Source organism: Chionomys nivalis, chromosome 3 (assembly GCF_950005125.1).
Source record: "Chionomys nivalis chromosome 3, mChiNiv1.1, whole genome shotgun sequence".
In the NCBI taxonomy this organism is placed as follows: domain Eukaryota; kingdom Metazoa; phylum Chordata; class Mammalia; order Rodentia; family Cricetidae; genus Chionomys; species Chionomys nivalis.
This window is the reverse complement of record NC_080088.1, coordinates 16,660,247-16,676,251: the sequence shown is the minus strand read 5'-3', so window position 1 is coordinate 16,676,251 and position 16,005 is coordinate 16,660,247. Positions and strand designations below refer to the sequence as shown.

The window sequence follows — 16,005 nt, the reverse complement described above, 5'->3', positions numbered from 1 at the left end:
GAATAATTACCAGTGTGATTAAACCAGTAATATAAAAAGCTGGTATAAGCTTTAATAATTTAATATCTCATTCCATGATCTGTGTGCTACATTAGATCATCATTCTGGTTCATTAATTACAAAACAGGTGTTCTATGTATTTTGTTTTCTTATCCTGGTCAGAATCTGTTTTATGACTGCTTTACATAACAATTTCACATCATGTGTTAATGGATAAAAATATATTTATTTAAATATAAGAAATATATCTTAAAGCCGGGCGGTGGTGGCGCATGCCTTTAATCCCAGCACTAGGGAGGCAGAGGCAGGCTGATCTCTGGGAGTTCAAGGCCAGCCTGGTCTACAAGAGCTAGTTCCAGGAGGGGCACCAAAGCTACAGAGAAACCCTGTCTCGAAAAACCAAAAAAAAAGAAAAAAAAAGAAATATATTTTAAAACAGTTAATTAAAAAATCTTTGAAAAAATCAGTTGTGATAACAAACTATTAATTTCAATGCTCATTAACCCTAGCACTCCAGAAGCAGAGACAGGCCTTCCAGGAGTGCACAGTGAAACCTTGTTTCAGGGAGAGAATGAGACAGAGAGAGAGAGAGAGAGAGAGAGAGAGAGAGAGAGAGAGAGAGAGAGAGGAAGGAGGAGGAGGAGGAGGAGGAGGTTGGTGAGGAAGAATATCACATATATAGGAACCTAATCATAGGTATAACTGTGTGTTATTTATTTTTCTCTTGTTTGTGTAAAAGGAAGGAAGAGTTTATCTTGGGTACAAGGTAGGTGAAATATAGGAGTCATGCATGGTGGGTTGGCATAGGCATACCAGCAAATGTTGAGTAGGACCATATTGAACCTGGAACTAAAATTTCCCAAGACTTTTACCTCTCAAATCCCACCCACAGTAATGGACTCCACCTGTTCCTCCTCCTCAAACAGTGTCAGCAGTTGGAGACCAAGTATTCAAAAACCTAAGCCTATGGTGTGAGGATTCAAGCCACACATTTTACTATGTGCCTCTGTAGGATCTTGGTGACATCACAGTACAAAATGAATGTAAGCAAATTTTAGGTGTCTCCAAAGTCCTTAGCATTTCATCATTGTTTAAAGGTCCAAAGTCTCTTCTGAGAGTCAAGGCAATATCTTAATTATGGCAGCTTGTAAAATTGACATGCAAATCACATTTTTCCAACATCTAATACCATAGAATGTACATTTTAATTTCAAAAGTAATACTGGAAGCAGAGTGGAGAAACACTGGGTCAAAGCAAAGTTGAGACCCAAAGGAGATAACACCAAATCTCTTGGATCCACGACCAGTGCCAAACGGTTTGCTTCTATTGCCTTAAACTCTACTACCTGCAACATACTTTAACAATGTCAAGGCTGTGTAATGTTACAACACAGATCCCCAGCACAAATACACATATTTCTATTGTGCTAAATCCATTCCCTGTATGCAACGTTCATTGGCAGATACCTTACAGTTTGGGGATTTCCAACATCTCAGGGTCATTATCTAAGTCAATGTTTCACTTTCAAGAAGTATCCTCTTATAGCTCTTCAGGGAATCTCTGGCCACGGTTAGCTAACCTTAACAGTTCTCTGAAATGAAGAATCCATGTGTCCTTTATTCTTGTATCTTTTGTGCTACTGAAATCTGTACCACTTGAGCAATGTGTCCTTGTTTGCCTGACAACTAGAGATGTACCCCAATCCCCTTTGGTCATATTAGCCTAATTTTCTTGTTTTGGAACATTCTAGGAGTGGGAATTTCTTTAGGCTTTCTTATATTTGGGAGTTTAGCTGACTGAAGTCTTCCCTCTATGGTACATTCCCCATCGTTCCTGTGTGGTACAAGAGGCCTCCTTTAATAGGACTACTCTCATTAATAGCTGCAGCTTCTCTTTTAACTTAAACCTTGACTACCATGCTTTCTAGTACTTGTAGACTACCATAGGAGTTATTAGTAATTTCCTTTCTGAAGATTGAGAGTTATGCTATCATAGACATTTTTTCTGTGAAAAAAAAATGATTAGCGTACATGACTGTTTATTTTTAATTTAGGTCTGTGAATATTTTGCCTGTATGCATGTATGCTCACCATAGGCATTTCAGATGTCTGTAGATGTGATATGAGAAGAGTGAACTAGAATTACATACAGTTATGAAATAATATGTACATTCAAGGAACAAAACCAGTGTCCTCTGCAAGAACATCAGCAAATTTTAACTAGCTTATGAACTGTCTCCCCAGTCCCAGAGTCTATTATTATTATTATTATTATTATTATTATTATTATTATATTGCTTATCAGACAAACTCCTTAGGGAACAATCATAAAGCAGATTTTTCTTTGCCAAAATTTCATAGGAGTAACCTTTAATTAGAGGTTAATATTGTTTCCATTTTAAACCTCCCAGACTTGGACTCCATGGACTCCATTTCTCTCAGTACTCCAGTATTCAAACTTCCATTAGAACAGTCCTTTGAATTTGATTATAGCATTCAAATGCTTTTTCTAGTCCAAGGTTTAAAATCGTCAAATGCCTCCAAAGAACAACCTGGTCAGGCTATTTCCGGCAACAACCCACAATCTGGTACCAACTTCTATATCACTTATTTTCTGTTGCTGTGACAAAATATCATGACTTAAAGTTTTGGGAAATGTGTTAATTTGAATCTTATGGTACTGGAGAAAATTTGCCCATCATGGTGTAGTGGCTTAGCAGCAAGCTGCAAGCATGGTGACAGGATGAGGCAGCTGGGACTCCCATTTTTATCCACATGCACAGAGCAGATAAACCAAACAGGAGGTGGACAAGATCTGTAAATCCCAAAGCCAATCCTCAGTGACGCGCTTCCTCCTGAAAGACTGAACCACTTCACCAAACAGTACAACAAATAGGGGCCAAGTATTCAAATACCTGAATCTATGACTTTCTTATTCATTTTCATCACACCTCCCCTGTGAACAATATTTCTCATTTGATAAATAACACTTTACGTAAGAGATCTATTTAAGCCTTTTATATATAAAATTATAACTGGTCATGAGACTTTTAAAAAATATTATAGCTATTTATGGGAAATTTAATTAAAATTTCAGTTACATATTATGAAAAATAGCAACTTTGGGAAAATGTTTTTTTTATTGATGTATACGGAGAGATTCTCATGTAGGAGAAAGATTATATAAAAATTAGACCCTCTGAGACAGTAGGGCTGATCTATTGGGAGCTCACCAAGGCCAGCTGGACTGGGACTGAAAATGCATGGGATAAAACCGGACTCTCTGAATATGGTGGACAATGAGGGCTGCTGAGAAGCCAAAGACAATGGCACTGAGGTTTGATCCTACTGAATGTACTGGCTTTGTGGGAGCCTAGCCTGTTTGGATGCTCACCTTCCTAGACCTGGATGGAGGGGGGAGGACCTTGGACTGCCACAGGGCAGGGAACCCTGATTGCTCTTTGGACTGGAGAGGGAGGGGGAGGGGAGTGGGGCATGGGGAGTGGAGGAAGGGGGAGGGAAAAGGGAGGCAGGGAGGAGGCAGAAATTTTTAATAAAAAAATTTTAATAATAAAAAAAGAAAAAAAACTATATCAAAAAATTAGAGTACACTCACCATATCTAGAATCAACCTGCTTTGTTGTCAATAACAATTATATCATGAACAAAAATTAAATTAGCGAGAAATCCAGAGTCTGCTTAAAAGATGGCCATATATAAATATTTTTATTGCAAGTAATTTTTAGGGCTTGACTTGTGTATCATAAAATATTCTGAGATTTATGCATAAGATGGCAGTTTAAATTCAGTATGAAAATATGTATCCAGTGTTATGGCTAATTGGCATTAAGTGCACATCTAATTTAGTATTCCATCCAGCCAGTAGAATTCCCATGGTACCTGGACTAAATTCAGTTAATTGCCATAGCTGATTCTTCATATGTCTCCATATAGAGTAGAACTGGATCTATGAAATCATTTATTGAATTAGCCTCAAAATGTGCCAAAGGATATATTAGCTTTTACTCCCTTGATAATTTTTCAGTGCATAAATTAAGTGAGAAAATTCAAAGGGATGAGAAGAGTCAATGTGCTTGAGGAAAATTTCGAAATGCAGTTAATTCTTGACTAATTAAGAACCCAACTTCTTCACAAAATAAGTAATAAGAATTTAGGAAGAAAGTGTATAACTCTAAAAGTAATTCTAGATTGCAGTGCAAAATGTTGTGTGTTTAGACTGTGAAACAAATATGCTTTGACTACTCTGTTACATTAAGGAATTACTCTTAACTTACACACTTGAGTTTTTGAATTTTGGTTTATTTATTTTTATTTACTTACTGAACAACTCTTGTATGTCAAATATGAACTCAGATGCTGTAACGAAAATAATTTTATCCCTACTTCAGGAAACTTGTGTTTTAATTGGGGGAATAAAGTCAAGCAGCTGAAAGAAGGGTTACTTCTGGCACATGCCCTCAGCTGATTTCATTATTGACTGGATATCACAGAGTGTAAAAGGCGAGAAAATTACTAAGCATTCAGTATTATAAATATGCTAGTTCTTAACCAGAACACCCCTAGGACTTGATGGGTCCTTGACCATCTGGAAAAATTTAGCTATGAAGGAAGGACTGTATAAATAACTCACAACAGGAATGGGTAAAGAACCATTGTGCATAGGAATGTTTATGCAAAGATTTGTAAAATCACACAGAATTTGGGATTTAAGGGCTGTGAATTGAACAGTTTATGAGTTTTGAAGGTTTTAATCATAACTTTTCTTGGTATACAAAGTCAGGTCAATACCTTACTAAGGGATTTCTAAGCTAGATGAAGCAGGGCTTATGAACAAGACAAGTGAGATAACAATCTGTGTTGAAAAATGTTAATGGAAGGTATTTTTATGAATTGTGATTCAGTATTGGGGAGGGATGGCAAGACATTCATAACAACAACAAAAAGGAAGCTTAAAATTGGATTATATAAGAAATTGTTGCTATTGATTATGGTTCTAAATAATTTTTGGAATACCATCCATTAAGTGGATATTATTCATTAATATTGTCAATTATCTTATATTACTATTCATAACTTAATGAAAAATCAGCCCCAATAGTTATATATTTCAGCTCCCACTTTCTCTGACATTCCTTGTTGTCAGCATTATATGAAGGCAGAATTAAGATGCAGGTCAGTCTTCAGGAAAAAAAATAAAATCACATCGAGACAATTTCTGAACAAGAGGCAGAAATGAAAAGAGAAAGTGAAAAGTTTGCCTCAAGGAAGTAATTGAGTCAGAAAATAGAATGAAGCAATGAGCAGCACCTGTGAGATAAGCTGAATCTTTCTCAACAGGATTGGGGAAAATAAGGAAGAGGACTTATCAACATGAAATTCTCATTGGCGAGTCTGAGTGCAGAAATCTTTTTGCTGATTTCTAGTTTGATCAGCATTGGAGGATTGGTCGTATTTGTGCATACCGACTTTTTGAAGGGAACATATACAGACAGATTAGGTACTGACACATGGGAATTGTTCCTGGGATGTTAGAATGATTTAATGAAGTATTCGATGTAAATCATTCACAGGAGAATTGCCTGAGAGTTCTAGCTCAGCTTTCTGTCTACACACTTGCAACTTATATAAATAAATTCTACATAGAGTACATTGCATTTTAACAATAGTTTGGGAAATCATAGTTATTAGCTTTTTAATGTCTAACTTCAGTTCTCGATGTGTTGGCACATGCCTCTTAATCCCAGTAGTGGGAAGGCTTGGATAGGAGAATCTTCAAGAAATGGATGCCAGCCTAAACTATGCAGATAAAACCAGTCTGAGCAGAGCAAACAACCACCTTGAAAAAAGAAATAAAAACAAAAGGAAGGAAGGAAATGAGAAAGAAGAAAAAATGTAGTATTCCTGACACTATTTGTTTTTTATATATCAAATAATAATTTGTATATTTTATGCAGAAATGTATTTTTATGAACCTCTGAGATTTAAATATTTTAATTTTTTGAAATTATAATTTGAGCAATTCTACCTACTACATACTGCCTCCCAATCTTTCTATATGTCCTCCCTGTTTTCTTTAATATTCATGGCATCTTATTTTGCTTTAATTGTTGTTATATATCCACTTGCATATATATATATATATAAATTTCAAACAAATAATACATTGTACTCATTCTATATATTTGTATGCTATCAGTGTTGATCATTTGGTGTTGGATAGTATATTCTTCCCTGATTTAGGAGCCTTAAAGTAAATAATATTATTCCCAGTGTGGACCACTACATTATTTATCTTTACATATTCTTTTTAAAAAAAATTTTATGAGTCTTACATATTAGCATTAACCCATGTTTATTAAACCTTACAAACCAATGATCACCTTTTGCATTTTCCAAGGCTTTTTCATTTATAGAAAGTATGTAGGATGTGTACCTTTAAATCTGTCTCAATCACTTATTATAGAACTCATACATTTTAAAGAATTTGGAAATGGTTTAATAAGATTAATATAATTAAAAACAAACGTTTAATAAGGAGATATTCTAAATTCCTTTTTTGTTATATACATTAATGAGTGATAATGTGGTATTTTTATTTGAATGAGGTGAAAATGAGCAGATATAGTTATTAACATATAAATATTTTTAAACATATTTTCCTTAAGAACAACTGAATTAAATTCTTAGGACTTTAGAATTATACAATAAATCATACAGTAGAGGTTTTTTTCTTTTTTATTGATTTTTATTGAGCTCTACATTTTTCCATGCTCCCCTCCATGCCTCACCCCTCTCCTTCAACCCTCCCCCAAGATGCCTATGCTCCTAATTTATTACTCAGAAGATCTCTTTTTCCATATCCCATGTAGGTTAGATCAATTCATGTCTCTCGTAGGGTCTTCGTTGTTGTCTAAGATCTCTGGGATTGTGATTTGTGGGCTGGTTTTCTGTGCTTTATGTTTAAAAACCACTTATGAGTGAGTACATGTGATAATTGACTTTCTGTGTCTGAATAACCTCACTCAAAATGATGTTTTCTACTTCTATCTATATTCCTGAAAAATTCAAGATATCATAATTTTTTCTGCTGTGTAGTACTCCATTGGGTAATTGTACCATATTTTCCTTATCCATTCTTCGGTCGAGGGGCATTTAGGTTGTTTCCACGTTCTGGCTATGACAAACAATGCTGCTCTGAACATAGTTGAGCACATATCTTTGTGGCACGATTGAGCATTCTTTGGATATATACCCTAAAGTGTTATTATTGGGTCTTAAGAGATGTTGTTTCCTAATTTTCTGAGAAATCGCCTCACTGACATTCAAAGGGGCTGTGCCATCTTGCATTCCCACCAGCAATGCAGAAGTGCACCCTTTACCCCTCATCGCACAACCTCTCCAGCATAAGTTGTCATCAGTGTTTTTGATCTTGGCCATTCTTACAGGTGTAAGATGGAATCTCAAAGTTGTTTTGATTTGCATTTCTCTGATGACTAAGGATGTTGAGCATTTCCTTAAGTGTCTTTCAGCCATTTTTAATTACTCTGTTGAGAGTTCTCTGTTTAGGTCTGCACACCAATTTTTATTGAATTATTTGTTCTTTTGATGACCAATTTCTTGAGTTCTTTATATATTTTGGAGATCAGACCTCTGTCTGGTGTGGCGTTAGTGAAGATCTTTTCTTATTCTACAGACTGTCATTTTGTCTTGTTAACTGTGTCCTTTGCTTTACAGAAGCTTTTCAGTTTCAAGAGGTCCCATTTATTAATGTTTTCTCTCAGTGTCTGTGCTGTTGTGGTTATATATAGGAAGTGATCTCCTCTGCCAATATGTTCAAGTGTACTTCCCACTTTCTCTTCTATAAGATTTAATGTGGCTGACTTTATGTTGAGGTTTTTGATTCATTTGGACTTGATTTTGCCAATGGTGAATGGGTCTATTTTCATTCTTCTACATGTTTATATCCAGTTATGCCAGCACCATTTGTTAAATATGCTTTATTTTTCCCATTTTATATTTTTAGCTTTTTTGTCAAATACCAAGTGTTCGAAGGTGTGTGGATTAATATCTGGGTCTTCATTTCAGTTCCATTGGTCCTCCTGTCAGTTCTTATGCCAATACCAGGATGATTTTAGTACTGTAGCTCTGTAGTAAAGTTTGAAGTCAGGAATTGTGATGCCTCCAGACGTTCTTTTATTGTACAGGATTCTTTTGGCTATCCTGGGTTTTTTGCTTTTCCATATGAAGATGAGTACAAATCGTTCAAAGTCTGTGAAGAATTTTGCTGGGATTTTGATGGGTATTGCATTGAATCTTTAGATTGCTTTTGTTAAGACTGACATTTTTTACTATGTTAATTCTACCTACTCAAGAGCATGGGAGATCTTTCCACTTTCTGGTGTCTTTTTCAATTTCTTTCTTTAAAGATTTAAAGTTCTTGTCATACAAGTCTTCTATTTGTTTAATAGATTTAATCCGAGATATTTTATGCTAGTTGTGGCTATTATGAAGGGTGATGTATCTCTGATTTTTTTCCCAGCCCTTTTTTTCTTTTTTTCTTTTTTCTTTTTTTTTTTTTTTGTTTGTTTTTCGAGACAGGGTTTCTCTGTGGTTTTGGAGCCTGTCCTGGAACTAGCTCTTGTAGACCAGGCTGGCCTCGAACTCACAGAGGTCCGCCTGCCTCTGCCTCCCAAGTGCTGGGATTAAAGGCGTGCGCCACCACCGCCCGGCTTTCCCAGCCCTTTTATCATCTGAGTACAGGAGGGCTACTAATTCTTTGAATTAATCATGGATGCTGCTGCATTACTGAAAGTGTTTATGAGTTGTACAAGTTCCTTGGTAGAATTTTGGGTCTCACTCATGTAAACTATCATATCATCAGCAAACAATGAGAGTTTGACTTCTTCTTTTCCAATTTGTTTCCCCTTGATCTCCTTTTTATATCTTATTGCTCTAGTTAGGACCTTGAAAACTATATCGAATATATATGAAGAGAGTGGACAACCCTGCCTTGTTCATGATTTCAGAGGGATCGCTGGGAGTTTTGCTCCATTTATTTTAATGAAACATAATGGCAAAACTGAAAAAGAGGCTATAGAGGAATGCTTCTAACTTGCTTTCTCCTCATGCTTTGCTCAGTCTACTTTTTAATTCTGTGACCAAGAGCCCAGTAGTTGTACCGACTTCTGTCCTACTTGTTGTATCTACCAGAACAAACAAAACAAAACAAACAGTAACTCCTGCATATAAATCTCAGGATACACCACTGAAGAGTTGACAGAAACTTAAGAGACAGAGAAGCAGGAGATCTGTAAACTGTGTCTCATAAAGTACAGAAAAACATCACCCATAAATCCTCACTGATATGTTTCCAAAATAAGGTCTGTCAAGTACAACTGGTAGAATCTGCTACAAAGGAAGGAAAGAAGCAGTAATCTCATGAAACTCTACCTCTAGACAAACAAAGAAAGAAAATTAAGAATTAAGAAAATGTAAGAGCATGGTTAATAGTTTTTCCTAGGAATGAACCCCATATTTGTAGCTTGCCCTCTAATAACACATACAAGTACTGCTAAATTAACTAAACAAGTTTTTGTCATACATTTGTGTGCTTGTATATATATATACACATATACATTCATATATATATGTATATATATATAATTAATAAAGCAACCTAGAATTCAAGGTTATTATTTAAATCACTGCTTGCCCATTAGCTCTAGCTTCTTATTTGGTAATTGTCACATCTCTCTTTAACCCATTTCCATTAATCTGTGCATCACCATGAGGTCGTGGCCTATCAGCAAAGTTTCAGCACCTATGTATCTGGTGGCCGCTCCATGGCTTCTCTTGACTCCACTTCCTTTCTCCCAGCATTCAGTTTAGTTTTCCCCACCTAGCTCTGTTCCCCTATAGCTCTGCTATAGGCCCAAAGCAGTTCCTTTGTTAACCAATAATATTCACAGCATGCAGAGGGGAATCCCATATCAAATAGATTCTCCTCTACATCTATGACTTTATTACCCTCGGGTGGCTGGCTAGATTCCCAGTAGCAGACATGATTTCCCTCAGTTGAGCAGAGCTTAAGTAAATTAGACAGCTGGTAGTTATCACTAAGGTGTGAGTGTCATTACTGTACCTACAGTTACCTTGCCATGATGATCATTGCTGAAGTTCACTGGCATTACAATTGTGTAGCACTGCTGTTTGCTTTCTCCCCTTGTATGCTTGCACAGTACCTACTTTTGCTACAAAATTTAGTGCCCAGAAAGGATGCTTTCAAGTCAGATCCAATTCAGAGTTTCCTAGTCCTGTACCTGAAGGGAGTGACATTGTCATCATAAGAGATTTACATTTAGTACCTTGGAGGCAACAACGAACTAGATCGATAGGATGTTGTTGTGATAATTTCTTGTACTCTGTGCTAAATACCCTGAGTGAGGGTTTTTAATGCCTAGTAAATATTATCAGATGGTCTATGGCTCTTGGTGGGGAACACTGTCAATTCAATTGGGATACTTCTTTAAACTGTGTATGCACATCTGAATGCCCTCGAGCACACCACACACACACACAGACACACACACACACACACACACACACAGAGAGAGAGAGAGAGAGAGAGAGAGAATACATATATATGGTCTATACATTATATAATAAAAATAAAATATTATTTATTATGTCTTTGTTCAGACTTCATTAGTGTTATTTTTTCTCTCTCTCCTTGTCTCTATTGACATTCTTTCCCCTTCCCAAGTAACCCCCTATACCTCTTTTTCTCTTTTTACTGTTTCTATCACTTATGCTCTGCTATTTCCTTCTCTAGTGCTCCCTCCGCCACCACCATCATTTCTGTTCCTGATTTCTATGATTTCTCCGGGGTATATATTCACATTAAAGATGTGGAACTATAATTCCTGTGTTCCACATTTCTATTATCCATTTATTAGTTGAAGGACATTTAAGTTGTTTTATTTCCTAGATGTTGTGAATAGATTAGGAAGGATCATGGCTCAGTATCTATTGTGGACTGTATTGACTTCTTTGGGAATATGACAAGGAATGATACATTTGTGTTATGTAATAGATTTATACGAAGCTTTGGGGAGTTTTCCACACTCATATCCAGATATGCTGAATCAGTTTGCAGTCACACTAACATTAATTGTGAGTCCTATTTCTCTCTTCTTCACCAGTACATATCAGTTGCTTTCTTGATTTTAGCAATTTTGATCAGTGTACAATATATTAGAATACTTTATTAATACAGCCCGATTATAATATAAAACATATATATGTGCATATGTATGTGGGTGTATTAGGATAGAGATATAAACCATCAGCAATATGATTCCAATAAATGTTAAAAATATTCATTTACTGGAAAAATGACAATGTTAAAATTTACAATAAGTTGTATTGGAAAGCAATATACACATGCAGAACAAATATATGAAATTCTTATGTCCCTTTTTCCACAAAGTGAAAACATCCAGATTTGAAAAGCCTTCTGTAACTATGACCAAAATAATGCTGAATAACTGATCATTGATTTCTTTAAAAAATATTCTAAACTCCCTTTCTAAATTTTAAATCATATTGAGATTTCCAGAAATACTGGCTGAATGTTTACTATTTAATTCTAACCAATTAATTTTTTGTGATGAATTAAGATTAAATCTAGTTCTAAATATTTTTTTTATTTTAATAATTCACTTATTTTTCTTGTGGGTGCTGGAATCATATCCAGGTCCTCAGAAAGGTCAACAATTGCTCTTATTCACTGAGCCAGCTCTCTGTCTCTCATTATGAATGCTTTCATATGCAAGAAATATTACTAATATGTGTGCTAATTAAATAAATACCTATTGATGCCTATTTATATATTATTACATAGTATATAATATATAATATTGTTCTACAGATGCTCCTAAGTTTGTTTCAAATCAGACAATGTACTATTCTTGGGAAGGAAATCCAATCAATATAAGTTGTGATGTGACATCCAATCCACCTGCATCAATTCATTGGAGAAGAGAGAAATTGGTCTTACCAGCTAAAAATACTACTCATTTAAAAACGTACAGTGTTGGGAGAAAGATGATACTAGAGGTAAGCCTTTGTCTGCACATCAATAAGCATATTTTTAGCAATTATTGATTATGTCAGAATACATTTAATTTGAATTTTTATAAAACTTATATTAAAATATTTATATAAATTTTATATTATTTTGAAAATTTAATTTTTAGTTGGTATAATATCCAATTCTTTATCTGTGCTTCTATATCTGAAATATTTTTCATGAATTTACTTTCTGAAAGTGAAATAATTATGCTTGTGAGAAAATATCGGTTTGGTGAAATAATACTTTGATTATTAAATTCAAAGATGTAACTTCAAAGCTGATTATTTCATTGATTTTTTTTGTTTATATCTATTATTCTTTGACAGCCATATAAACTTATCATTTGGTTAATAATGTATAATTCTAGAAATGTCATTGATTATGCCTATGGTTACAAATATTTAAATTTTTGATGAAAATTTTATCTAATAGCTTGGGTTATTTCACTTTATATTGTCTATAACTTTTAAATCTTTCTCTTGTTTACTTTAGTATTTTTCTGAAACCATTACTAAATTTTGAAAAAAACAATTTGACAGAGGAAAGATTTATTTGGGTCAGAATTCAAGAATATTCAATTAGTAGTGATTTGGCCCCATGCAGTTGGACAGAACATTGTAAAGGCATAGCCATGTGGTACAGAATTCCCTTTATACTAGTTGAGAAGCAAAAAGCAAGAGAATGTTGGCACAGTTTTTTCCCCCCTTTTTCCAATTTTATGTCATTCTGGTGCCCAGCCAGTAGGATGGTGCTGTCCACATTATGTTTGGGTCTTTCCAATATTCTCAAGAAACATCCTCACAAGGTCACTCACATGCTATTCTAAATCCGAAGATGTTGTCAAGAGAACCAAGCATCACTGAACTTCTTGTAAAAACGATTGTTGGATGAGAAGTTGCTTTCTAGAAACACTGACTTCAAGTTGGCTTGGTTAATTCATTCTTGCTTCCTTTTCCTTTATTTTCTCTCTTGCTTTTATTTTTTTCCTTGATTATTTTGTATTTCCAGTTCTTTTAATTTGTACTATATTAAATGATTTCAGTATTTACTAAGCCTAGCATCATAAATGAATTATTGTGATAAGCTTTTAAAGCCCGTGTTTCATGGCTACTTTGTTCCTGGAATGGGAGGGTCTATGAATTCAAAGTCTTATTACCTATTAAGTTCTCAACAGCATCCAACCGATTTTTCAGATCATAAATTAAGCTATTTGAAAATGGCTTCAAAGTAAGTGTCTTTTTATAGTATATTAATCTTTAAAAAGGAACAACCTGTACTGTAGTCATGGCGCTTGCTGTGGCTCTCTTGCCTCTATGTTGTATTGATTCTATAAAAACCAGCTTCCTTGTAGAATGTACTAAAACCTTTCTCACATGACTGTGAAATAAGAAAAGGTTTTGCTAGTGTATTTGTAATAGGATTAAACTAGCCTCGTTTGTTAAAAAGTCACATGTAAGGATAATGAATTTCTGAATAATTTCAGGAAACTAACAAAAGAGTTAAATCTGAGTGTTAAGCTGTTAAACCTATGAACTTTTCTTAGTTGGACTGCTGAGTAGAAAGTGAATGACACAGCTTTTTTATACTCTACATGTTCAGAATTGTCATCTTCAATAGACCTCAAAATTGTTCTCTTAGTTAATAGTCTCCCATTACCACTAAATCATTTCTTCAGTCTTAGGATAGTGTTGAAATTAATGGGCAATTCGCGTTGTTAGTGCAGTCTCTCTAAAATAGCCACTGGAATTGAAAATCATATTTATCACCATCATCAGATATCTTTGGAGGATTAACATGTAAGCATTTATGCACAGCATAATTACAGATTTGACCCCACCTTTCACCAGTGGAATCCCTGAAGGGGAACATAATTTCTGATTTTAATCTGAAAACTCAGGTCATGTTATTTTCATCTAAAGAAAAAGAAAATAGAACAAAGATAATTACTACAGATTTAAAAATACTGTTTATAGCATTTTTTCCTGGCACTGTTTTCTTTCAAAACATCTTTTATGAAAAAATCAAGATATAGAGTTAAATATAAAAATTCATGAATAAGCATAGTGGCTTATTCATGTTCTCAACAATTCAGAGGCAAAATTAGGAGAAACACTGAAAGTTTAAGGCAAGCCTGAGAGATACTAATGATTGCAACATGGGATATAGAATGCAACTGGTCCAAATACAAACAAGCAAACAAACAAACAAACCAGGAAAACAATGCAGGACCTACTTTAGTAGAAACATTGTCTTTAGCTTTATAGTTGATTTGAATTTGCATTGACTACATGATTTATTTCCTTAAAATTTTACCTATGCTTTGATTATCAGAAGATAACTTTGTCATTGAATAGATGTATTGATCAAATGAATGAATTGATAAACAAGGCATGATGAATCACTTCGACTCTGGACATCTAGTTTTATGGATCTGTTATTCAAATTTTATCATTATGAAGACTGAGCAGGTGGCATTTGTGCATTTAGGAATATGTATACATGTGGTATTACAAATGTGAATGGAACAATGGAGAAAGAGGCCATGATGTGAAAGAGAGCAAGGAGGGTGTATGGGTAGGCTTGGAGAGGGAACAGGAAATGGCAAGATGATGCAATGACATTAAAATTTCAAAAACTAAAAGAATACATAAAATTAAAAGAAATGTTTGTATTATTTAATAATGCTTGCTAGATAAAGAAAAGAGTTCCTTGAGCAGTCATATGTAAAATAGCTGAGCAAATGTGCAAGTAATAGAGATGATTTAGCCTTTTAAAATAACCTTGATATTTCAGCATTTTCATTTTTATGATTGTGATTATTTTAGATTGCCCCTACATCAGAAAATGACTTTGGACGGTATAACTGCACTGCTACTAACCGTATAGGAACAAGGTTTCAGGAGTATATTCTTGAGCTAGCAGGTGAGTACAGGACAGTAATATTTGACATTAATAAAATAATCTTATACCCAAGTGGAATTTTAAGCTACTAAAATTGTATTAACAAATTTTACATTAAATTAAAATTATTTATAGTTCTTTAGTCATAATAAAAACATTATTTGAAGTAATGAATTAAGAGTTACAAAATAGAAAACTATTTGACATAGTGAATAGTGAATATTTACAATTCATTTTAAAATGTAATTTATTGTCATTTAGATGTAAGATTATTTTAAGTCAGCAACATGCATTTTAACCAAAGTTATAAATAATGTAAAATAACATTTTAAAATATGTCCACATCAATGTATTGTTTTATTTAAAATCTAGTGTAATTCATTCAAGAGGCATGAGTTTCTTCTCCAGAAGATATGTGGAAACTCAATGAGAAAATATGCAATAGATATAACCTTAATTTATTTTTAATTTGACATCATAGGAAATATTTTATAGTTGGAATTCCTATGTGCAATTCTTCATAAACTGACCAATATCAACACTACTAGTAATGAGAAAATTACATCTGGGTCCTATGAGATGCAAGCAAAGGAGCAAGGTGTAATCTCTGATGTTTCTTCCCTCAAGGTTGAGGAGAACCTAATATAACAATCATAATACTTAGAAACATGTCGCCAGTGTAGTAAGAAGCCAAAATTCTTATTAAATCAATATTCTAAGGGCTTAGCTTCATAGTTTGCTGATTAATGTCCTTTAAAATTAAGTAAATTTTAAATAAAAGAAACATTTTAGAAAGATAAGGCAAATTAAGAAATACACATAATAAATGTAAGAGACAAAATAACTATCATCTTAGGCAATATTATTGACAAAATCAACAACAATTTTTGGCTCAAATTGGTAATAAGTGGCACTTTGAAAATAATCACTCAATGGTGAATAGTGTTTCA

General features: G+C 34.1%; 1 protein-coding gene across 2 annotated transcripts in view; it reads left to right on the top strand.

The window, feature by feature from the left end:
* Positions 1–16,005, top strand: part of Ncam2 (neural cell adhesion molecule 2) — a 403,308-nt gene that overhangs the window by 300,879 nt on the left and 86,424 nt on the right. For both annotated transcript variants that reach the window (XM_057765379.1, XM_057765380.1), the window contains exons 10-11: positions 11,951–12,138; positions 14,980–15,076. In XM_057765379.1, the coding sequence (XP_057621362.1) occupies positions 11,951–12,138; positions 14,980–15,076 (285 nt within the window). The remainder of the gene's footprint in view (positions 1–11,950; positions 12,139–14,979; positions 15,077–16,005) is intronic.